The sequence below is a fragment of the Engraulis encrasicolus genome, chromosome 19 (assembly GCF_034702125.1).
Source record: "Engraulis encrasicolus isolate BLACKSEA-1 chromosome 19, IST_EnEncr_1.0, whole genome shotgun sequence".
Classification (NCBI taxonomy): domain Eukaryota; kingdom Metazoa; phylum Chordata; class Actinopteri; order Clupeiformes; family Engraulidae; genus Engraulis; species Engraulis encrasicolus.
In genome coordinates, this window is record NC_085875.1 from 44,590,765 (window position 1) to 44,616,269 (window position 25,505).

A 25,505-nucleotide genomic window follows, 5' to 3' on the forward strand; every position below is an offset into this window, starting at 1 on the left:
GACAGAAACAGAAACAGAGACAGACAGAGAGCGAGCGAGAGAGAGAGAGAGAGAGAGAGAGAGAGAGAGAGAGAGAGAGAGAGAGAGAGAGAGAGAGAAGTGAAGGACAGGGCATTGTTGGTGCTCAGCTGCTGCCCTTGAGGGGCTGTATGTGTAGGCCATCACAGCACCCCACAAGAGAAAACACAACAGAAAAAAGAAAACACAACATAACATCAATACCACTACAGAAGAACCACGCCATTAAAAACTCAGGGCTTTTATTCATCATATCCACAGAAATATAACATGAGAGAGAAACAGAACAAAAATAATGATTCTCAAAATGGCACGACACAATACTGTCTTTCTTGTGAATATTTGAAATAAAAAAATAAACAACAAAAATATAGTTAAGTCGTCATCAAGTGATATGTTTGCTTGTGGACATGATGACAGCAACTTCCAACTTGTGCGTGTCGGTCACTGACTGCACTGTGGACGAGAACATTTCTGAGCAAGAAAAGAAAGGCAAAACGTGAGTGCGCAGAAGAGAGTCTTTGGTGAGATGCCAGCCGGCCTACCTGTTCCTGATTTACAAAAATAAAAAAAGGGAAGAAGCAGGCACCAGGACACTCACTCTCACTGCCGCACCATCAAGAGAAATCAAACTAACAACCATGAGAACAATAACAAAGCAGCTTTTTGTTTTAATCTCCTCCATAATCAGGGGTCTCTCTATGCAAACAATCTCAGGACGGACCACTGACTACGTCATGAAGACCTCCTGTCATGGCACCACGGCTCTGCTTGTTAGTTGCAGCCGAGAACATCCATCCCATACACATACAGTATAGAGACATGTATACAGGCTGTCCCGAAAATGTACACACACTTCATCATTATGAAATACATGTACATTTGTCTGTTAAAAGACAAGTGCATTATTTTGAACATTAAGCCCCTTTTCTGAGTTGTCTGCAAGGTTTTAGAACCCCATTCACCATTTTTAAAAAAATGTTTGCTGCTGTCTCCGTTATTTTGGCTGATTTAGATTTTGTCTCATTTGGCTTTACAATGGCCCTCTATGGGCATGTCCAAATATGTTCTTAAAAAACACTTTAAACATTTGTTTACGAAAGTATGCATCTTACTAAGTGGTTAGGGGTGTTCATTGGCATTCCCTAACAAGTCTGAAGGTGAAAAATGGCTTATGTCATTTTTATTTGGTATTTTGTGAATTAAAGAAAAAAATGTATTTACAAAATGCTACATAAAACATGACAGAAGCCATGTTTCGCTACGAAAATTGTTATGGAATACCAGTGAACACCCCTCAACACTTGGTAAGTTTTGAAAACAAATGGTTAGGATGGATTTAGGAACATATTTCGACATGTCCATAGACTAGGGTGACCAAATTTTTGTAGTCTGAACCCGGGACACTTCGTGTGTGACTGAAGGACAATATTTGGCGTGCGGGTCTGGGGGTCCTCCCCCAGGAAAATTTGTTCTTTTTAGATGCCATTTCCTGCATTCTAATCAATTTTAGAGGGAGGAATGACAAATCGCAACTGACTCCTTCAGACTTTCTATACAAGCGCTGGCTGCCATTAATTGTGGCCAGTAAACATGTAATATTTTCCATATATTTACCCCGATAGACATGGCGCAATGTAGTGGGTGGCCAAAACCGGGACATATCTGTGTCCCGAGAGGGTTTGCTCGGGACCTGGGACACACAACTCCAAACCGGGACTGTCCCGGTCAAACCGGGACGTCTGGTCACCCTACCATAGACAGCCATTCTAAAGCCGGTTGAGACAAAAAAACAAAATCGCCAAATAATGGACAGCAGCAAACATGAAATTAACGGTGAGGGGTGTTCTTAAACATTGCAGACAACTCAGAAAAGGGGCTTAATGTTCAAAATAGTGCACTTGTCCTTTGAATTCATGTATTTTTCAAAGTGTTCTGTTCTCCTGTTCTCAAACTGGCATTCATTACACCTAATCACACAACTCCCTTGGTATTTTTGTGTCTTCACTTTAAATGGCTGCATTCCCTGTTACAGATGCCTCTGATGTCTCAGATCAATTTGAGAGAAGGTTGTGAAAAAAATTGGTATCACTTAGTAAATTTTACCACACTTTGAAAATTCCACGAATTAAAAACACACCTACAATAATGTAAAGTGTATACATTGTTATGGGACGCTCTGTATAAAGAGTATGTCTATGCCCCATCCTGCAGCCTCTGCTCTGCCTCTAGGGGGCACTAGCCTGGGGGCTTTCAAGATGTTCAGGGCGGGTAGGTATGGGGTGGAGTATGGGGTGGGGTGGGGCAGTGGATTTAGCTTGCCATTATGAGAAATCAGTGGACATCTTTAAGACACCTTTAGAATAAGACACCAGCAGAGAGCCGTTTGTGTGTGTGTGTGTGTGTGTGTGTGTGTGTGTGTGTGTGTGTGTGTGGGAGCATGTGTACTTTAAGTATCTGTGTTGGTGTTTGTGTGCTGTGCATTGGCAAAAACGCAGGCTGGATGACGCTCATCTCAGAGTCTGACTGTGTATGTGTGTGTGTGTTTGTGTGTGTGTGTGTGTGTAGGACTGGGTACCGAAATTCGGTTCCTTAATGGAATTGAATGAAAGGCTAAGGTTCTACTTGGCATCGAAACGTGCCTTGGCTGTCGGTTCCACGTTTCGGTTCCTAGATGTCCATCGCGTCAGTTATCATTTCGCATTTATAACCCCAGAACGTTAACGCAGTCAGAACGGCAGTCGCTTCTGGCAAAAAATCTGGCAACATTAATTTTGATCACATTCGGGCTTGCAGAGACTGCTGGCAGGCTACACCCCCTTTTAAACAGGTGGTCAAATCATCTGTGGATACTAACGTTACGAGAGAAACTACCATCAGCCCATCTTTAATTTGTGTAGGCTTACCGAGAAGAGTAGCCTATTTCTAGCGTTTTGTAGATGGCAAAGAATTCAAACTTTGTCTTCGACACAGCCACTGCGAGCGTGTGCATCCATCATTATTCAGATGGTTACATCGGCGTATGAGAAAGTAAAAGTCGGCAACACTGTTTGCTCCACCATGAATCATCAAACAGTGTTGGGGACCTTTTCCCTTTAGTGGTGGGTGCGCACATTCTCTGACTTTTTGGATTACACTGTGAATCATTGCAAAGTTTAAATTTCATGTCAATAAAACGGAAACTCATATCAGAAGCATCAGGTGAGCTCAGTCACTTTTGGCCGCGAGAGACTTTCTTTGTGTGTTATGGTAGGCAGAGCCTACATTTGCGCCACGGAAAGCAGTAACGTGGATTATTGAAACTGAAGACTTGATTTCTTCTATGTGGATATTTTTTTTCGTTTGGTAACCTATAATTATGGACCATTCAAAGAACTCGAAACAGAGCACGCCCAGTGTTTCACTGCGTGCGTAGCAAGCTACAGTAATAGCCAAGTCGCCTCCGCCCGTCCCCCAATTCCGCCCGCCTAATTAATTAGGCCTATGTATCCACTGTTTAAGTCACGAATGGATATCGACATGATATAGAGTTTGTATGCTTACAATTTGAAACAGTGATGACATTTAAAACCGAGTCAACGGCCATAAACAGCATTGTAATGAAGTGTGTCGTAACGGCAGCATGAAAGAGGTGGAACTTTAATTTCACGACGACATTCTGGCTAAAAACTCGCCCTGGCCGCTTCCCCGTTTCGCTTTAGGACCAAAATTATTCAACCGTTTCCACAGTAACGACCAAACTAATCAAAGGTAAAGCCAGGACTACAAGTGTGAACGAAATAAGCAAAGCAGCATGAAGGAATAATAAACAATAACGGAAATACCGACGTGACCTGAAATCAAGCGGGCGGAATTGGGAGCCTTTCGCCGGCGAATTGTGCTGAAACTAGATTTTGGACATGCTGGACGTTATCTCCAAATTACGATAGAAAGGGCTACCAATGTTAGCTAATATTGCTCCTTACCTCATCTACACAGTTGCCGCTATCCAAAAATATACGATAGCATAATCAAATAGTATTTGAAATAGTGACATTATCACGGTCACAGTGAAGTGATCAGTGAAGTGGGCGGAATTTGGCGACCTTACTTGTTTTAAAACTGTTTGCAAGAACAGCATACCTGTCAGCTACAAAAAACGGCAAAAATTCCCTGATTTTAAGCCAAAAATTGGAAAAGTTTCAACAGGCCAAATCCTGACACTCACTCAGTCAACGGGACGGTAATGACAGGTCAGACAGTACACCATGCTTTTCCATTTAAGAGTCCGCGCGCGCGGCCAAAATCCCCCCACACAGGGCATGTTTTAAAAGGAGCGCGTGCAGCGTAAAACATTAAATATGAGTTTCTCCTTGTTGTTTTGCCGCTCAAGTTGTCTGGGGCTGATGCAAAACTTCATGCTGGTTCAGTTTGTAATCAGGTAAATTCGCACGATTGTCTGTGCGTTTGCCATGAGCATCGACTGTACTGATGCTCAGATGCAAAGATGCACACCCACGAAATGGATAGGGTTGGATTTAGATTGTAGTTCTCAATTTAAAATAAATTCCCTGAGACTTCAACTGGATAATGAGGGAGGCTCGGTGGTCGGTTGAGATTTTTAAACATTTCGTCATCCCCAGTGTTTATAAATTAGGAACCGAAAATGGCACCGTCAGGAACCGGCATTGAAACGTAGGTTCTAGAACCGGAACCGAAACCGAAAAATTCTGATCGGTACTCAGCCCTATGTGTGTGTGTGTGTGTGTTTTTGTGCGTGTGAGTGTGTGTGTGCGCGGCACGTGCGCGCAAGTGTGAAAAAGCATATATTCTGAGTCATGAAGAGCCACTTAAGCCTTTGAATGTTGAGGCAAAGCAGTTTTTGGCCCTTTTAGCTTCTCCTGCCTCTGCCTGCACGACCCCTGCATGTGTCCTGCCTGCCATTCCTGTGGAGGGTGGCTGGCTGCGGAAGGGCAGTTCTGAGAAAGGGGCACACAGTTCAACCATCCATCAACACAGACAGACAGTTAGTATTCCACTGCAGGAGTCCTCTGTAGACTTGAAGACAGAGGTGTGGTGTAGTTCGGTGTGGTGGTTGTCTGTACAGGTGTTGGTCAGACGGAGCTGAGCTTGACCAGGCCCCGTACCGAGTCCTCGTGCAGCGAGTCCTGGCTGGCCGGGTGGTAGAAGGGCAGCGTGTGGCTGTGTGCCAGGGGGCTGCCGCACGGCAGCATGCCCGGCGGCGAGGGCACCTCCTCCGGTGTCAGGAAGTGGTTGTGGAGGTGTGGGTGAGGGTGCGGCATCGTGTGCGGGTGCGGCAGCGTGTGCGGATGTGCATATGCATGTGAAGGCATCTGGTGCTGGAGCTGTTGGTGTTGGTGTGCAGCGTGCGGGTGGAGGTGGTGCTGCTGGGGGGGTTCGGGCGGAAGAGAGGGGGGGGGGGGGGGGATGATCTCTCCGTCGCAGCTGAGGCTCAGGCTGGGGGTGGTGGAGGCGGGCGGCGTGGGCTGACCCAGTAATAGCGACCCGGGGCACTGGGGCTGGGTGAGGGCCAGGGCCAGGGGGGCGGCAGGAGGAGCAGCAGGAGCAGGAGGAGTAGGGAGGGCTCCCATGGAGGCGCGGCCGGGCAGGGAGGGCTCCTCGGGGACCAGGGGCTGCTCCGGAGGGGCGGAGGTGGAGTTCTGGAGCAGCGGCACGGTGGTGGCGGCCTGCAAAACGAATTTGGTGCTCTGAATGCACTGGTCTTGGTCACACTGAGGCAGAAGAGGGAGAAATGCACGCACAGGCACACGAGGACAGAGAGATGTGAAGCGGAGGAAAGCCAGAAAGAGAGCGCAGGAGACAGACAAGACGAGCAGGTGATGGGAATGGGTGAGAGGTGGGGCAGGGTGGACAGAGAAGGTTGGAGGATGGCACAAAACAGAAGGGTGAAGGTTGATGTGTGGAGGAAGAGAGAGCCAGAGCAAGACAAAACAGATAATGAGGATGGGTCAGAGCAGTGGTGGAAATGGAGTGGAGGATTTTTACAGACAAGTTTGCAAAGCATAGAGAGTGAGGTCCAACCGGGTTAATGTGTGTACAAGGAGGAGAGTGAGAGTGAGAGAGAGAGAGAGAGAGAGAGAGAGAGAGAGAGAGAGAGAGAGAGAGAGAGAGAGAGAGAGAATGAGCAGGTCATTTTGATGGATCAGAGGAGGGGTGTTGTTTTGGCACAGAGCAGACAGAGTTGAGTGAGGTTGATAAAGATGAGGAGGAGAGAACAGAGGACAGAGACAAAAGACAACCAGAAAAATGGGTCAAAGGAAGGGTGGACATTGGATTTTAAGAGGGGCACAATGAAGAGAGAGTTGAGGAGTGTGATATGAGGAAGAGGAGGAGGAGGAGGGAGGGAGAGAGAGAGAGAGAGAGGGGGAGAAAGAGCGAGAGATAGAGAGCGTTAGTAAGAGTGCCAATCGGTTCCATTAAATCAGCCCCTGCCAAGTCAGTGCCACCCCCAAAAGCAGAAGAAAGTGAGCTGTGCAAGTTGCTGTGTACCATCGATCACGCTCCCAGGTCGCATTAAACTCAATTTTGAGATGCCCGGCCTGTCCGTCTGTCCAGGGGCCGCTTTAGACTAAAGGCCCCGATGAAGTAAAACATCCGTACAGCAGCACTTTGCTCGCCAATAACATGCATGCGGGAAGGGCAGTGTCATCACAAATGCAGACACACACAGGTCTACGAAGCAGCAATGTAATTGTGCTGTGACAGAAGGTCAGAGGCTTGATGCCATTATCAAGTGGACACAGGTCTACGAAAACAGCAATGTAATTGTACTATGAGGGAAGGTCAGGCGCTTGATGCCATTAACAAGTAGTAGTAATACAGTAGATGGTGTTTAGAGAGAGACGTGTCATAGACCTGTATATCTCCGAAGGACCGGCAATAGCAAGCAACAGCAAGTCATGCAAATAAGGTTTTTGGTGGCCATGTCAAAACAATTCAGCTGCATTTTATTATGATATAGCACAGCAATCAATTCTGCAAAACCACAGCTGATGGCCATAAAATAATTAGTAATTGGTTAATTCATGTATTGCAATGAATATGCTCCTTAGATAATCCACTGAAAATTAGTAATAAGTAATAAGTAATCCACACAACATTGGCATTAGCTGTGGTTACACCACCCTGGCATGTGCTACAACTAAAACATTAAATATGAATGTAAGAAACTTCTAGACATACTCTAGACATAAATATAGACAACATGACAAAATGTGTACAGAGCATGAAAGCAGTCACACAGACACAGCATTGTGGTCAGGCTGATGTGTTCCACTGTAGGCGTTAGGCACAGGGTCATCTCTACAAGGGATACTGCAATCTTAGGCCACAAAGACAACTACACCTTCCCAAAACACATTCACTGTCGGCAAAGATTTCATCACCTCCAGCAAAAAGTCTCCACAGCATAGGCAGTCATGTGGTTAAGCTTCTCAGCTTTGAGGAAAGGCACAGGGTTCATCTCTACAAGGGACACTGCATCCCAGGCGTCAAGGAGAACTATACCAAAGACAGTAGAGTACTTGCCTGATTATCATCGACTTTCAAATCTCGTACTGAGATGTTGGTCTCACCAAGAAGATAACGAATAACATTTCCCAAACGACCTGGTTAAACTGCCTCCCTCGGTTTGCTACTGGTCAAGGCCAGAAAAGGCTGTGCCGAAGTTTAAACCAAACATTTTTTAGTCCAAATAGAACCAATCTGCATAAAGGTCACTGCCTTGAACAAGCCTCTACCCAGGACCATTGGAGCTGCTCAAAAGATGATTACTTCCTGAGAAAGTGGTTGGAGTTCCCGATTTCTCTGGAACTCAGAAACAGTATTTGTATAGCTCCTGGCCTGAGTAGAAGCAATACTGAAGGCCTCACTAGGAGGGCATGGCCTGGCTAGTATAGTACACTATACATCCTCTTCCTGTCTTCTCTCTGGCTACACCTCATCAAAGCAACTATTCACCGTCAGGACAAAATACATCACCTCCTTCAAACAGCCATCTGTGCAGAAACCTTTTCTTTTATTTCAGACCAGTCAATACACAGAAACAGAGCGATACTGCCTTTCCCCCTCAGTGACCTCCAACTAGGAGAATAAAAAAACACAGATCTTGTGAAAAATATTTCCCACAACTCTGGGAAAAGAAGTTACTGGAAATAATTTAACCACACAAGGTTGAAATCGGCTGCAAAGGATTTTGTTTTGCAAAATTGACAGTCAATTTCTTTGTTTGCTCCAGTGAAAGCGCTTCCTCAAGCCTAAAGGGCTCTGCATACTTCACGTGCGCATTTTGTCGCGTGTGGCGCGAGAACCATTAATGACGTCATCACTTGGGACAGACTATTCATACTTCAGAAGGCTTTCGCTCGCATTGTCGGAAGTGCCCTCTGCTGTTCATGAGAGAAACGGCAGTATCTTTCACAACTCGCAGCGTGAGTTCTACGGATGTATAAAATAGAAAGCCAAACAGGGCTGCTGTAGGGCTACTCAACGTCTGACTTGTGACTTACCACATTGAAACATAACTTATATTTTTGTTGTAGCCTACATGGCCAGACCATTCCAAGACCATGTGAGAGCATTGTTCTGGCGGCAGAATTTATAAATAGTTCGCCAACACAACGTGCTTCTGAACAAAGTAAACAATTGTTTCACTGAACAACATTTAAGAGAGAAGATAAAATAACTCTCTAGGACATTTTATTATCCTCAAAATGATGCAGGATCCATTCTGTAGTAGCCTACAGTAGTTGTAGCCTCTCTTCGCAACTCCTGCTTTGTCTGCCTACCTACATGGTCGCTAGTGGCGCACGACATGTTACAAAAAATGTGGGGTGCACGACGTCGCGACACGGCAGCTCGCGCCACGGCGTGTGACGTCATTTTGGGTCACGTGATGGCGCGAGTGAGGTCGCGAGTGATGTCGCGAGTGAAGTATGAAGGAGACTTACACCAGTCACGCCAAGTATGAATCCCCCTTAAGAATGCAGCTGGTAACTGCACCACTGGCACTTGCTTGAGCCATGTTAGCCGTGTACGAGTTTGCAAGCCTCATACCACCACTAATACATTTTCTTTTCACCACTGCAGGTGGTCTGGATTGAAGTAGTAAGCTTACACTTGCTTTCGCTCTCTCGCTCACTCTCTCTTATGTCTCTCTCTCTCAGTAAACTCTAGAACTGTTAACTGCTTCTCTGGCTTTAAACATGTCAACAGCTCTTTGGTTGCAGGCCTGCCAGAGACCAACCATGCTTAGCAACACCAGTACAGTGCTGAAAGAGTACTTGTGCATTGAAGATCATTTACAAGCCCTCTCTTCCCAGGCCAATTTGGTGTTACCCATTGCTTTACAAATCAAACCTGGTAAATATGCAACATGCTTTGAATGTTTACTTGTCACTGTTTGCAGCAGACAGGCCATGCTTAAGAAAAAAAATAAATGTAGGTCAAACCAAAAGGCTTCAGGTTGTTTTATGCGATAACATAACTGGGTATGGCTTTATGCTGCTATTTTTGGAGAGTCTTCCGGATCGAACTGTGGAGGCAAACAAGATAAACGCTATCCTGCTGGGCTAAATTGAATTGGCATAGTATGCAACTTATTTTGATCTGTGTCACTGGGGCCAAATTAGTTAATGATTAGAGGCTGGGGAACAGTGCACTGCCAGCTCTCATCAGAGGGTTGATTAAAAAGGCTGGCTGTCTGTTACAGATACACTGATTATGTCTTACGCAATGGGGAAAACATTGACAGCCTGTTGTTTATGGACCAACTCAACAGAAGAGTAAAGGCTATTCTGCATCTCAAAACTTGAATATGTTTTGCATTTTAGGCAGGTGGCTGAGAGTTCAACCGTGTGAACTGGTCTTGGCACTCTGGTGTTGAGGAGATCTATAAACACGGAAGCTTTACATTCTGTGAAATTCAGTCTTCAAGAAACTTTAAGATTGGAATTTGAAAGTGTTTATCAATTACAAAACATTTAGGGTGAAATGTCTTAGAGGTGAAACTTTGTACATTGGAATAGAGGCACTGTGTTGTACATCTTCTACGACTTCTACAAGCCAAGGTCAGCCAAAATGCAATTTTAATGTTGCACACGCCCCTACAGAGTTCCAACTCATCACCTTGAAGATAGCGCTGAGGAGAAACAGCTGGGAGAGCTTGTGGAATACTAATTTGATTTCTACTGCAGCTCGATCAAACCAGTCTGCTTGCCTCAGACTCCGATGGTGGACCTTGTGGTAGCAGTAAGGCTGTAAACAAGACTTGCTCTGGTGGTGGGAAGGATCTTCTCAAATCTCGGATTTCCGGAGTGAAAGGGCCACAAACTGTGTCGAGGAGTCTGGAACGCATTTAAGCTCTGCAGAAAGCAGCAGCGGACTACAAGGAATGACAGTACACCCAAACCTTCAAATTAGTTCCTTGTTCATCCAGCTATCAAGTGGTTATCATGTGGTTAAGAAAGCGATCGTGTCTGTCGGCAACCGAGCGTGTCCAGAAAACCCCAGAAGACGGATGATTAATGCTCTCTGGGGGCTCGGGCCACCCAGCGACACGCTGAAGAGCTGCCTCTTGGCAATGCAAACACCCAGAGAGGCTTTAGAGCGGCCGGCAACCTCAAGTGTACATAATTGTCTGCTATAATCAAAAGGGAATATTTATAGCAACATGCATCCAGGAGGGGAGTGACAGAAACAAAGAGCTCCTCTATCCACACGCCACACCGGTTATACGGCGGCTTACGTCATTAATGTCTGAGGAATGCGTTTCACTTTAGTGTTTACGGGAAAAAAACAGGAGAGAGACCCCATGATGCAGACAGTAAAACAGGACACGCCGCGCCTTCCTACTATCACACAAGTGCCTCTTGCTTTACATTTTAGAAACCATGAAACTTCTGAGTGCATAGACTTTGTCTGTCACTGTGAAGAAAAAAACACTGAGTGGATTGCCATTCCTTTCTTGAGGCTAGATTGCCACAGTAGGAGCTGAAACAAAGGTCAGCTCTGCAAGGGGCCATCACCAAGGCCACACCATCAACCAGGAAAGCTGCAGCCTGATCAATCTCTCAATGCTCCTCTCTTCTACACCCTTTAATTGATCTGTCCTATGAAGCATTTAATTGAGCTGACCTATGATCCCTAGGACCCCAAAGGTTCTTTGAAGAACCCAAGAGTTCTTTGAAGATCCCCAGGTTCGTCAGAGAACCCTTAGGGGGGGCCTCCACAGTGACAACTTGGAGCTCTTGGAGGAGCCTTTCATTTTTACAGTGTACTTAGACCCTTATCCTCTCCAGATAGCCCTAGCTCTATGGGCTTGCTTAGGAAAACTTAACAATGCCCTTGCCTATCTCATCCCGTCCAAATAGTAGGTGTCCCTGTAGTTCAGTAAGGCTAAAGGTTAGGCTGTAATCAACTGGACTTAGTGAGACTCCTACAGTCTATACATCTTCAAAGCCAATGCACCAAGTCAATCTGCCCCCGTCACATCGCCAGCTCTCTCTCTCTCTCTCTCTGCTGTCTGTGCCAGTCAGTCTTACTCAGCACACAGTGAGTGAGACCACAGGTTGGGCTTGATGTGCTTACTGACAGCAGGTGGCCAAGGGGCTGTTGGAAAGATACAGGGACCCATGCGCACATAACCTTTCTCTCCCTCTCTCGCTCACCCTCACAAACCCTCTCTTATACACACACACACTCACACTCCGTCTTCTACACACGAAAATACACGACCATGTGCACACATCGTGCACACACACACACACACACACACACACACACACACACACACACACACACACACACACACACACACACACACACACACACACACACACACACACACACACACACACACACACACACACACCCCTCAGCTAGGCTTTGGCGTGACATTTGAGGAGAGGATGGAGGGATGGCAGACAGGAGCCAGGCAGGATAAGAGGAGCTGAGCTGAGCTGAGGCACATGCCCACCACGTTGTGCTCCACTCCTCTCCTCTCCGCTCCTCCTGCACCCCATCCCAGCTCCCAGCAGCCCCCCTGCTGATGACCTACTTCCTGTTTCCAACACCACCCACACACATGGAGAGGAGAAGGAGGAGGCAATGCACCCCCACAGTCATCACCATTTATCTCTCTCTCTCACACACACACACGCACACGCACACACACAGCCACACGCACACACACACCGAAACAGCCACCATCACTCACAGAGAGTAGATGGAGGCAGTGCTAAACAACCCCGCACCAACAACAACAACACCACCACCACCACCACCCACATGTTCCCTCAGCGTTGTCACAGACAGGAGATGGAGAAGGAGGCAATACAACCCCCTCCACCCCCCTACGATCACCATTTATTCTACACACACACCACCCACACACCTACTCAGCGCTTAACACAGGGACAGGAGAAGGAGGAGGCAATGCACACCCTCCAGCCCAGCCACCCACAGTCACCATACATTTTTTGTCTAAACAAGTAGCAAATGCTCCCCACGTCCCATCCACTAGTCTACACCGGTGGTTTGGGATGGGCTGTGAAGGAGAGCCAAGCAAGCACTTGTCCACAACTGTGCGTCGCTCTCCCTCATTCTCGTTTACTCTTCCCTTCTTTTTTCTCTCTCTCTCTCCATGCACCCCTTCAGCGCTCACACATAGAGAAGAGACGCGGGCGAGGCATCCCACTCTCTTTCCGATTTATTCTACACAACACCTCAGCACTGAGACAGAAGCATTGCACTGCCTCCTTTGTCCACACACACCCCCTCAATATCTGTGAGAAGAGATGGAGGCAATGCATTCCTCTCTTATGTTTTTACGAGACACTATACAATAACCGCCTCAAAACAGAGGGAACAGAGGGAAGGCAATCTTTCCCTCCTCCACACTGAGACATACAAGTAGACATAGAGAGTGAAAGGGAAAAAATAATGAAATGGCAACTGGGTGACAGACAGAAGAGAAAACTTTGCAAATAATGAAAAAATGAGAGAGAAGAAGAGGTAGCAAGTATATGGGATAGGGAAAATGAAGCATGTGTGAATGGGTGAGCTGAGTCGCAAGAGAGACACAATGAGAAAGGAAAGACGAGTATAAGAGATGCAATGGACCGACAGCCTTGTTTATTGACAAGTATCTGGAGGGGAAGAAGTAGTGTTCTTTTTTCCCAAACACTGATCAGAGGGAACAAAGTGTCCAGTCACGGTGTTAACTTGGAGTTCCTCAGGGAGGAGAGGACCGAGTGAGGGGAAATAAACACAAGTGAATGAAAAGAAGAAAGGGAAAATCGACACAAAGAAGAAACTGAAGACTGACTGAACCACAGAAAAGTGTGAAAGAGGGAAAAGAAAAGGAGAAGAAATGAGAGGATGGGAATAAAAATGTGACAGCCATAGGGTATGAGAGAAGGGAGGGAAGGGCAAGAGAGAGGGCAGAATGAAACAAGTGAGAGGGTGAGGACAAGATGAGAGGTGAGGAGAGAGAAGAGGGGACAGGTGAAAAATGAAGAGGAGTGGAAAAGATGAGAGAGGACATACGAGCAGGAGAAGAACAGGATATGAGATAGAGAAAGGTGAGGATATGGGAAGAGAAGAGAAGAAAGGAGGAGCGGGGGAAGGCAAAAGTGGAAAGAGTACATGTGAATGGGTAGGAAAGACAAGAGAGTAGAGGAAAGAGAAGTAGAGGAAGACAGGAGAGAGAAGGAAAGGAATGAGAGGAGAGAGAAGAAACAAGAGGAGGAGAGAGAGACGGTACAATGAAGAGAAGAGAAGAGAAGAGAAGAGAAGAGAAGAGAAGAGAAGAGAAGAGAAGAGAAGAGAAGAGAGAGCCGGCCTGCTGGCTGAGCGTGCTGGCCCAGTGGAGGGCAGCCAAGTCCAGACTCGATATGGCCATGAGCCAACAACAATTATGGATGTTCATCATCACTACGCTCCAGAAATCCCCAATATCTGTGACAAATTGTTCAACTCAATTTGTCAGGGGGATATAAACAGCACTGTCTATCATGGGAGGAAGGCCTCGCTGTCCAGGAGGAGTGGGAGAATAGAGACGGAGACAGACAGACAGACAGAGAGAGAGAGAGAGAGAGAGCGAGAGCGAGAGCAAGTCCCTGTGCTAGCCAGCTAGGGCAGAAGGCTACCTGTGCAACAGCTGGCAAATCAAAGCAATAGAGACACATGGCTGGACCAACCTTGCAAAAGTTCAGAGGCTGTTCAATGGTTTGTAGTTCTTCGTCTGTCTCTCTGAGGTACAGACGGGATTGGAGGGATATGGATAATGGAGGCCAACAGGATTAAACGGGTCCCATTCTGATAACCTGCATCACTCCAGTAAAATTTTGCTATGCCAGATGAGTCACACACACACCTACACTAAACCCTCACACACACAGACACGCACGTGCACATACACAATTCAAATAATTCTGACTTTGACCTCTCTCTGCTGAACACTCATCCCTGATTGAGATCTTGTGGTAAGATTTCACTGAAGAAACCGCTTGTCACTAAGATGTGGTGTGGTTAGTGGTTAGCGATATCTCACTCTGCCGTAGAACGCAAAAATGGAATGGTAGCCATGGTAACCAAGTTGGCACAACCTTCTGGCTTCTCCCATCTAACCCTGGCTGCTGATGTGGAACTGACGTAAAAGTTCCTGGTTTGGTCTGGTATCAGCCTAGACCTGTCCAGTAAGCACCACATTTACAGTAGCTCGCAGCCTTGCAATAGAACTTGCAACAACCTTGGCCTTGCTTGAACACATCAGCCTGTTTGAAGGTATTGTTTGGCCTATGCATGACCCCCTACCCACAAAACAAATTGTATACACACACATGCGCATGTACACACTCATGCACACGCACACGCACACACACACACACACACGCACTCACACATGTTTAAAAAGAGAACAAACTTACCATGTGACTCTGAGACTGAGTGGCACCGTACATGGTGATGCCATTGGTGGGTGGTGCAGGGATGGGCGTGTCTGGCAGCATGTAGCCTCTTCTGTCAATAAGACTAAAGAGGAGAGGAAAATAGGAGTAGAGAATGCGTTAGAATGCATTATTGTGCATGGCCCCTTGTCATAATTAAGAGAGAGAGAGAGAGAGAGAGAGGTTGTCGCCCTGATGCAATCCTGAGCTGACACCAGTTCATTTCACACCATGCCGTCATGGCTGTTTGCAGTCTACTGAGCATCAGGAAACGGATTCATCACACTTTTGAAACTTGGGAGAAATGAGATAGAGACGGAGAGAGAGACAGCGGGACAGGGAGAGAGAGAGAGAGAGCGAGAGAGAGAGATAATGAAAAAGGAACATTGTGTTTATGTATGCTTTGTAAGCATAGGCAATACTGGCATAAACAGGTATGCTAATAAAGCAGATTTGAACTGAAATTGAATTGATCGAGTGGGAGTGAAAAAGAAATTGAGGATGAATGTTAAAGAGAGCGATCAAGCAAACTGGAAAAAGAAAGAGGGAGAAAGAGCGAGAGAGACTGAAAGCCGGAGGGACAGGCAAGAGCCAAAAAGACAAATAGTGGAGGTGCTGAGAGTTTGGACTGACTCCCCTTGCTAACTCAACAAGCTGTCCACTCACAGAAGAGAGCTGAGGGGACATCTCTAAGATACCGCAAGGCAAGCTGCCCCGTGCCTTGGTAGCCAGAACAGGCATTAAGTTGTGAGGGAAAAATACCCTCAGTACAGCCTGCAGACAGCCACAGACAAATAGGACACTGTCACAGGTCACCTTGGTCACTATTAATCATCCAACTCAGTGGTGCCACCTATTAAAGGGACACTGTGCAGGAAATGGTCAAAAAAGGTACTGCAACTATGCTGCTCATTGAAACTGGGCTGCCTATTGCCAAATTTGATCTTTACATGAGCGTTTACTGAGTAATAAACAAATATTTTCTAGTATGGTCCAAGTACAGTCATTTTTGCAGCTAAAAATGGCTATTTTTGGAAATTCAAAATGGCGGACCATGGAGAAGATCCCCTTTTCAAGTATGAAAAGTGCAATTTTTCCAGTCACTATGAATACTTAGAATTTGATGGTGGTGGTAAGTATTCATGAAAAAGGTAACATCAGTGAATGGGCAGCATGTATTCTGGAAATAAACAACTAAAAATCTCACACAGTGTCCCTTTAATGTCCCGCAGTGCTCTCTGGGCATGCATGAGATCCTTACGTTGAGGTAGGATTTCGCTGAAATTGTTGCCTGTTACTAACATTTTTGTGGAGATGATGGTAAGCGATATCTCACTCTGATGTAGTAAATGCAACAACGGTATCCATGGTAGCCAAGTCGACACACCTTCTCTTGTAGCTCTGGATATTGATGTGAAACTGAGGTATCAGTTTCTGGTTTGGCCTGGTATATCAGCCTAGACATGTTCAGGATAACACAACTTTGACCAGCTAGGCTCAAGTGTAAGCACCAAGTTTAACCCACAGTATAAACGGCGCTTTGAAGAGCCATGGTCTAGTAGTGTGTGCCATCAGCCTGTTGCATTGAGTTATGAGGGAAAACCCCCACAGTGTAGCTCAGGCCTGCTGACAGCCACAGATAAATAGGACAATTTCACAGGTCATGCCAGACCTCTGTCTCGATTAATCACCCCTCCCACTGGCGCCACCTACTAACTTCCTGAAGCGCTCCTGTAGCGCTAATGAGAAAAATAATTATATTAGAACCTTAAATGTAGGTTATATTTTAGGGAAATAGTTAGTGTGGTGATGGTGGTTAGTACCTCCGCTTCTATTCAGGCCAATGATGTGAAACTGCCATCAGCCCAGCCAGCCCAGTCCAGTACAAAAAAAAATGCCTCCGGCGGCTAGGCTTCAGTTCAAGCATCACGTTTAACCAACAGTATAAATGGAGCCTTTAAGAACCTCTGGTCTAGTCTGTGCAGCTATCGGAACACATCAGCCTGTTGCGTTGCATTCAGTACAGCCTGCTGGCAGCCGCAGATAAATAGGACAATGTCACAGGTCATGGCAGCCCTCGGTTGTGATTAATCATCTTCCTCAGTGGTGCCATCTATTAACTTCCGCTAGCGCTCTGTAAGGCATTAAATCACTAACGATATACACTGTTGACATAAAGTAAGGGACATTTGGTGTCAGGATGAGCCTAAAAAAATGCCTCGCTCAAATCCTCACCCTCAACTTCATTTTCAAGTACAGACACAGAAGCTAGATACTTTATACTAATTTATTTCTTGAATGTTTTACCGAAAGCCAAGCATCCCTAACTTCTTGTGAAGAACCCATCCAGTATAAATATGTGGTACACTTATTAACCCGAGAAGAATTTTGTGTACTAATCCAGAGCATTTTAAGGTCAGTGGGTGGGTAGGTATTTTTTTTCTTTTCTCAGCAGAAAGAGCCATTGTGTACCTGAACAAAGCAAGGGCATGCAGTACAGAGCAGAGCACATCTGGCTCAGGGGAGCGCCACAGGCCTGTACACGTACTACCCTTCTCCTCACTCACTAATCTGAAAGAGGGTCAGGTGGTGTTCAGTGTCATCCGCGTAGTCGGGGGAAAAAGAGTGGAAGAGTCTTTGTGTCGTGTAGTGGCGTGTGTGTGTGTGTCTGTGTGTGTGTGTGTGTGTGTCTGTGTGTGTGTGTGTGTCTGTGTGTGTGTCTCTGTCTGTCAAATGTGGTAATCAGTAGACTGACTGTCGGTCTGTGTGCTCTGCGTGAGCCACTTTTACCGGAACATTCTTGACGGGCAAAGCGGAGCTGCCACGATCAACAAACTGAGGAATAATACAGTCTCTCTCTCTCGCAACCTTTCTTTCCCTCTCCCTGGTTCGGCTCAGGGGGTAATATTTAATATCACCCCTGCAATAGCTTACCTAACTGTGAGTCAAATTGTGTACATTTCAGAGAGTGTGTGTTTGTCCAGGAGAACATAGTCCCCAGTCACCCCCACCCCTCCCCGAGTGAGTGTTATTTCCTGGACTGGAGACTCGTATTGCATGGGTGCGGATAAGCGCACACAAAAGAAGAGTAAGAGGAGAAGGTATGTGTGAGATGAGATGTGGACACAGGGAGGGAATGGTATAGTACAGCGGTTATCAACCTTTTTTGAACAAACGCCCCTTGACCTCCTCATAAGTCTGCCAACGCCCCCCTTGGTATTCAAGGTATATAAGTCTAAGAACTAAGCTAAAATTAAGTTAAGAACTAAGCCCCAACCCCACTCAGCTGCATCCTTCTCAGCGACCCCCTAGGGTTCCCCAACGCCCTCTGGTGGGTTGTAGCGCCCCCTTTGAGAAACACAAGTATAGTATGCATGTACAGCTCCAGGCCTTTTTATTAGAATAGCATGAAAAAGTTGATTTATTTCCATAATTCCACCAATAATGTCAAACTGTCATGGATTGTAGATTCATGGCCCAGTTTTTTAACTAAAACGTCCAAAAAAATTTGAAGAGTGAAGTGTGGGACACCAGGTCAACAAAGAAGAACAGCTGACAGCAAAGCATCAAGGATATCTGGGCTTCCATAACTCCCATGCACTGTTTCTGCCATTGACTTCAATGTTAAACGCATCATGGCCTAACCAGGTATTGAACATTGCATGTTATGTAGAAAGTACCAAATTTCAACTGATTTAATGTGACCCGAATTTTGATGAAGAAAAATTTGATTTTATTACAATATTCTAATGATGCGAATTCCCCAATTCATGGATTTTTTTAGCTGGAAGGCCAACGTATATAAAAGGAAAAAATTGAATGATTGGAATAGTTATAAAAGTGGGCCATGAATCTACCATCCATGACAGTTTGACATTATTGATGGAATTATGGAAATAAATCAACTTTTTCATGCTATTCTAATAAAAAAGGCCTGGAGCTGTATGTTCAGGCTTTAGAGTCCACGACTCGGGCATTCCAGCAGCTTTTGGAGACCGCTAGAGACAAGCTGGGCCCAGCTGGAGCATGCCCATGGCACTCCCCTCCCCTGCCCTGCTGTCACACACATACTGTATACCAGTGACGTGCACTGGGATTTATGGCTGGTGAGGCAACTTTTTCAATATCAGATTTTCAAATAAATAATTGCCAAATAGGCCTACCGACAAGTTCCATATGTCATAGCAGCTTTCTTAACATAAGGTAGGCCTACATATTTTGACATAAGCTTACTGCATTTCCGCAGAGAAAATGCTATTAGATCTCTCTCTCACACACACACAGACACACACACAGACACACACACAGACACACACACACACACACACACACACACACACACACACACACACACACACACACACACACACACACACACACACACACACACACACACACACACACACACACAGGATTACAACAGTGGTCTCACATAAACCACACAGCAACAATGGACAGCAGAGCAGAGGAGAGGAGAGTAGTGGCGAGGAGAGGAGAGAGGAGAGAAGAGGGAGAGGGGGGAAGGGGGAGGGGGAGAGGAGAGGAGGAGAGAAGAGGAGAGAGGAGATGAGAGAGGAGGAGAGGGGAGAAGAGAGAGGAGAAGAGATGAGAGGAGAAAGGAGGAGGAGTGGAGAGGAGGAGGAGAGGAGCTCAAGGAGAGGAGAAGAGAGGGAGAGGAGAAGAGAGAAGAGGAGAGGAGATGGGAAAAGAGAGGACAGGAGAGGAGATGGGAAAAGAGAGGAGAGGGGGAGAGGAAAGGAGAGAGGAGAGAGGAGAGGGGGAGAGGAAAGGAGAGGAGGGGAGAGGAGAGGAGAGGAGAGGAGAGGAGAGGAGAGGAGAGGAGAGGAGAGGAGAAAAGGAGGGGAGAAGAGGAGGGTAGGTGAGGGGAGAGTAGTGGAGAGTGTAAGCTCCTTCACAGCCCACTGCTCTCACACACACACACACACACACACACACAGTATTCAAACAGTGATCTCACATAAACCACACAGCAGCAGCAATGTAGACTGAGCATCACGGCGGATGCTCAAGACACACAGGATTCAAAACATGGTGTCATATAGACCACTGAGCACCACGGCGAACAAACCGGTGTGATAGCTTTTGTCATACGAACTGGACTCTCGTGCAAATATAGGCCTACATCTACTTGTACGAGGCTACAGCAAGCGATGTGGGACAAAGGTGTGGCAGGAAGCGAATGTCAACGTAAACAGATATTATACACACGCTTCGATATGGTCACCAAATATTTTGGGACTGTCATTTCTGTTATGCCTACACCTTGGAATTCAATCAGAGTCTTGTAGTTACACGGGTATATTTGATTTACCTCAACGGTACCCTGTACTCAACTTTACAAACAGTTACCGGGCACATGAGAATCCGGTGCCCATCACAAGAGCTACCACACTGGACAGAATCACGGCGGATTCTCTACCTCCCCACGGGTCTCACAAACACAGGCTTCACACACATAGGAAATTTGTCTTACCTGAACTCGTGCATCAGGTCCATGCGCCGCTCTTTTCCTTCACTTTAGCGTTGTGCATGCTAACGTTACTTTAGCCGGTGCTGTTCATCCAAAGCCCCAAACGTCGCCCCAAACGTCCAAAGCAATTTGGCATTGAATATGAGTAGCCGCGAGGATTTTTGTTTCGTGAGGCTCCTTAGTCCTTAGTAAATTGTTAAGTCGTAAAATCCCGAATCCCGAATGGTCTTCCACACATTCTCGCCGGTTGCAAACAAGACACAGGGGAAACAACAATATTTTCTGCAGTGTTGTACCACTCACTTTGAAATGATCGGGTAGTTATTCTGACCGGTCACCTGAGTAGCAAACCCTTCAGCTCTGTCGGGTCCTCCATTCTTTATCACATATTTTCCCCTTGGAAATCCAACTTTGAGAATGCTCTTAGTTTCGTTATGAAATCCACTTGTAGCAGTCAACGTGAACAAGCTAGCCAACAACACCGACTGACTGTATTGTGAATTTCAGATTCGCTATGACGTAACTGGCCAGCAAGACTCAACTCCAGAAGGAGTCTGCGGCCAGGCTACTGCTGGCCTCACCACTGTATATTTCAGTGGGCGTTCAGAGTAAAGAAATGATAATCACACGTAGAAAATAGTAAAAAAAAAAATATCAGGAAATGAGGGCACACCATACATACTTCTATTAAATGTATAAAAACGTTTAATACAATATTACCAGGTTGCATTCACAGAACGAGCAAAATGGCGCATGCGCTCAAGCCTGTTAACGAGGGATTGCGCAATCCGGGGGTGAGGCAAATTCAGAGTTGCCCCAAATTCACCGTATTCGGAGGAATTTGACATGAAATGGGCAAATATTACGATTTTGGCCACAAAAATGACTGAAAACGAGTGAAACAGTTTAAACACTGCTTAAATGGTAGTTATGGTGCAGATGCTCGAAAACAATAGCTGTTATTGTAACTATTATTCACATTTACTGCATCTCATCATAATCATCTCGGGCTGGTGAGGCCGTGCCTCCCCTGCCGTATTGGAGTGCACGTGCCTGCTGTATACACTACACACGCACACAGCATTCTCCGTCACGCATGCACACTTCCATTCAGACAAACTAACACACACGGCAACAATGGCATGCAGGCACACATGCAAGTACACATATACACAGGCACACACACACACACAGGTACACACAAAGTCATGCTTCAAGGCAGGCATGCCTATGGTACTCTACGGCTGTCACACGAATAGATACACACGCACACAATGCGCACGCACGTACACGCGCACACAAACAATGGCATGCAGACGCACAAACACACACACACACACACGCGCGCGCACACGCACACGCGCACACACACACACACACACACACACACACACACACACACACACACACACACACACACACACACACACACACACACACACACACACACACACACACACACCAGACTACAGGAGGCAGATGGTCACCACCTGCCGGTAGGAGACTTTCCCAGTCTTCTCATCATCGGTGAGTAATGCTCCACTGGGAAGGAGAGATGGAGAGGGAAGTAGAGAACGAGGGAGCTAGGGGGAGAGAGCGAGGGAGGATAGAGAGGGACAGATGGAGAAAGAAGAGTGAAGAGAGAAAGAGAGAGGGAGGTAGGGAGAAAGATGGAGGGAGACAGACAGATTGAGGGTAGACATCAAGGGAGAAAGACTGTCTGATGACAGAGGGAGAGGGAGAGGGTGGGGTGACAGGGGAAAGAGAGTGACCAAGACAGAAAGAAAGAGGGAGATAGAGCAATGGAGTAAGAGAGAATAGATGGAGGATAGAGAGAGACTAAGGGAGACAGAGAGGGATACTTTCTGTTCCTCAGTTCTGTTCCCATACCATCACTGCTCTGCCATGCAAAGTAAACCCACTGAACCCAACCATGTACATCTATACTTTCCTCTGACTCTACAGGCAGATGGCTGAGTGAGTAAGTACTTGCATAAGTAAGCAAATGAGGGAAAGAGAGAGAGAGAGAAGGAGAGTGAGAGTGAGAGTGTGTGTGTGTGTGTGTGCGTGTGCGTGCGTGTTTAGATGTATTGATTTTGTAACGGTGCGTGCGTGCAAGAAGAGGCTAATCTGTGTATGCAAATTTAAACGTGTCAACGCCGAGGGACTTTGGTTACATCACAGCCCCTTGGTCCGCTCTTTCCCTGTTTGCACTGGCGAGGGCCTGATAAGAAGTAAAAGTGATAGTGCAAGACTCCAGGAGTTGCGTGTGCATAAGATTTGGTTATCTCTGCTCTCTGTGGGTCTCTGCAGTCGTGACATGAGGCACATAGCATGCTGGTCACACCCCTCCTAAGAGTCAAGTAATGCAGAGAATGGACTACATTACATTACACGCAGCAAACACCAGGGGTGATTCATGGATGGCGGGGGTGGGCAGACAGACAGACAGAATGACAGACAGACAGACAGACAGACAGACAGACAGACAGATAGGCTGTAGCAAAGGGGAGTAGAGTTGCCCAGCCGGGACTTGAACCCGGACCTTCTGGAGTAGTAAACTGGGGCTCTGCCCGCTACACCAAAGAGCCAGGCTCGTTTGCATGACAGTCAGAACACACCTACAACCCTAGTGATGGTCACTCCATCTCACAGGCAATGTAGACAGAGATGTAGGTAGAGGGACAGGAGGACAGCTTGACACAGATCAACAGACAGAACGACAGCTAGACAGAAAGACAGGCAGACAGACAGACAGACAGAACGACAGCGAGTCAGGCAGATAGATAGACAGTCAGTCAGAGAGGGCCTCACCTGGGGGGCAGGGGCCCACAGAGTGCTGCACAGCAGTTGCTGAAGATGTTGCCATGGCTATAGGGGTTGTAGTTGTCCTTTCCTCGTTTGGACGACCACGACCCTTTAATCTGGTGGAAACCACAACAAACGACACAAAATAAAAGTTGAGTATGACTATCTAGAAGAAACTATCTAGAAGAAAAAATAAATCACTCAGTGACATGGATCTGAGGTTAAAGGTTGGAATCCGATACAACTAGGAGGAATGTGGACGTTCTCCTACACCATCTTGCATTAGTTGAAGTGTCCTTGAGTACCCCACATTACTCCAGGGACTGTAGCAAATGACGGTCTCTTTGAATACAAGTGCCTGGTTACTGTACTGTAATAATGTAACGTGTCTGTGTGTGTTGTCAGAAGGGTGTGGAAATGGGTGGTGAGCAGAGCTAACACTTACATCTTCGTTGGTGGTCTGGTTGGAGCCGATCAAGTAGGTGTGGAAGCCGGAGAGTCCGACGATGGACCAGACGGAGAAGAAGCACACCACCACCTCCAGCACAGTGGGCAACACAGCCAGTCAAGGAAATGATGCTATATATAGATCTGGGGTGCGCTTCTCAACTGCGTTGTTGCTAAGTAGGCAACCTACTATGTAGGCAACCCTTTCAAGTTGCTAACTGGATAGCAACAGCGCTTTCGAGAAACATGGTCCTGATCTCCTTCTCTCTTTAGTTACTGTAAACACACAGTGTGAGGTGTGCACAGTGTCCAATAGGTTACTTTCCCTTGTGAAAACAGATGTCATTGGACACTCAGAGCTTCATGCAATGTAATTTAACTAACGTTTCAAATAACCCTGATGAGGGCATGAACCACGTCAATGTTAAAATAAAATGAATATTATGAGTATTAAGCTTTGAGTGTGTGACGACAGCTAAATCTGACCTCCATCATACCATATTCACATCTCAGCTTTTCACACAGGCACAGACACAGACAGTTATCTTACATGCAATAGCAGTCTTTAACAAGGTCTATTTTCATCTAATCTCCCTCGTTCATATTCTCCTAACATGTCACCTTCTCCATCCTTCTCATTCACATGTGTCTCTTTCATACTGCCAAAATGATTTTCCACATCTGAACCGGCGCTACAACACCAGCGGTTCTCAAGGTCTCTTCTCACACATCCTCATTCATATTCCCCATCCGATCCGCTCTCTTCTTCATTCACGTCTTTCTCATTCACATATTTCTCTCCCTTTCACATCTTTCTCTCTCTTTCACATCTCTCTCTCCCTTTCACATCTTTCTCTCTCTTTCACATCTCTCTCTCTTTCACTCACTCACTGACTCAGTCACTCCAAAGTATCATTGAACACATTTGCATTTAGAAGCATTAACACATACAGTACATTACATGCATACATACACATGATAGACAGCACTTATCAGGTGATATGAAATAGGAGTGTGCACAATCATAGTCTTTATACAATAATAGAGATAAAACAAGATGCATAGCAGTGCTGGGATTCCTGAGAGAGAGAGAGAGAGAGAGAGAGAGAGAGAGAGAGAGAGAGAGAGAGAGAGAGAGAGAGAGAGAGAGGAGAGAGAGAGAGAAAGAAGAAAGCCCTGAATTAAAGAATTGGAGCCCAATCTGTTCTCAGAGGCAGCAGGCAGCTCCACACTCTGCCAAGGAGAAGAAGGATAGAAATGGGAGGAAAGAGATGAATATTAGGAAAAAGAGGAATGGTAAGAAGGAGATGTTGCGCAACACGCCAGCATTCACAAACCTAATCTACCGGCTGTAGATATGAAACACAGGTGCACAAGTGCACAAGTACACACATACACGCACACGCACACAGACACATTACACAAGCATACACACACTCACACGTTACACAACCAATAATACACAAACAGGGCCACTAGTGCACTGCACTGCACACACACACACACACACACACACACACACACACACACACACACACACACACGCGCACACATACACACACGCACACACACACTCACACACACGCACGCACACACACACACACACACACACACACACACACACACACACACACACACACACACACACACCCTCTGTAACTGACAAAATTAGGCACACACAGAAAATGTCAGAACACACCAATCACATGCATCCAACAAGCACCTAGTCATGATAAACAAGCACACAACAGTAGCGCCTCTATAAAAGAAGGAAG

At 46.3% G+C, this 25,505-nt stretch overlaps 1 protein-coding gene across 2 annotated transcripts in view; it reads right to left on the reverse strand.

The window, feature by feature from the left end:
- Nucleotides 1–243: 243 nt before the first annotated feature.
- Nucleotides 244–25,505, reverse strand: part of LOC134435505 (palmitoyltransferase ZDHHC14-like) — a 109,885-nt gene continuing 84,623 nt past the window's right edge. The window contains exons 7-10 of one of the 2 annotated variants that reach the window (XM_063184529.1): nucleotides 23,729–23,831; nucleotides 23,290–23,399; nucleotides 14,967–15,069; nucleotides 244–5,705 (exon numbers count right to left, since the gene is read on the reverse strand). In XM_063184529.1, coding sequence (XP_063040599.1) covers nucleotides 5,112–5,705; nucleotides 14,967–15,069; nucleotides 23,290–23,399; nucleotides 23,729–23,831 — 910 coding nt within the window. In that variant the 3' untranslated portion in view covers nucleotides 244–5,111. Of the gene's footprint in view, nucleotides 5,751–14,966; nucleotides 15,070–23,289; nucleotides 23,400–23,728; nucleotides 23,832–25,505 lie in introns of both variants that reach the window. The other variant, XM_063184528.1, reaches the window with a different exon arrangement.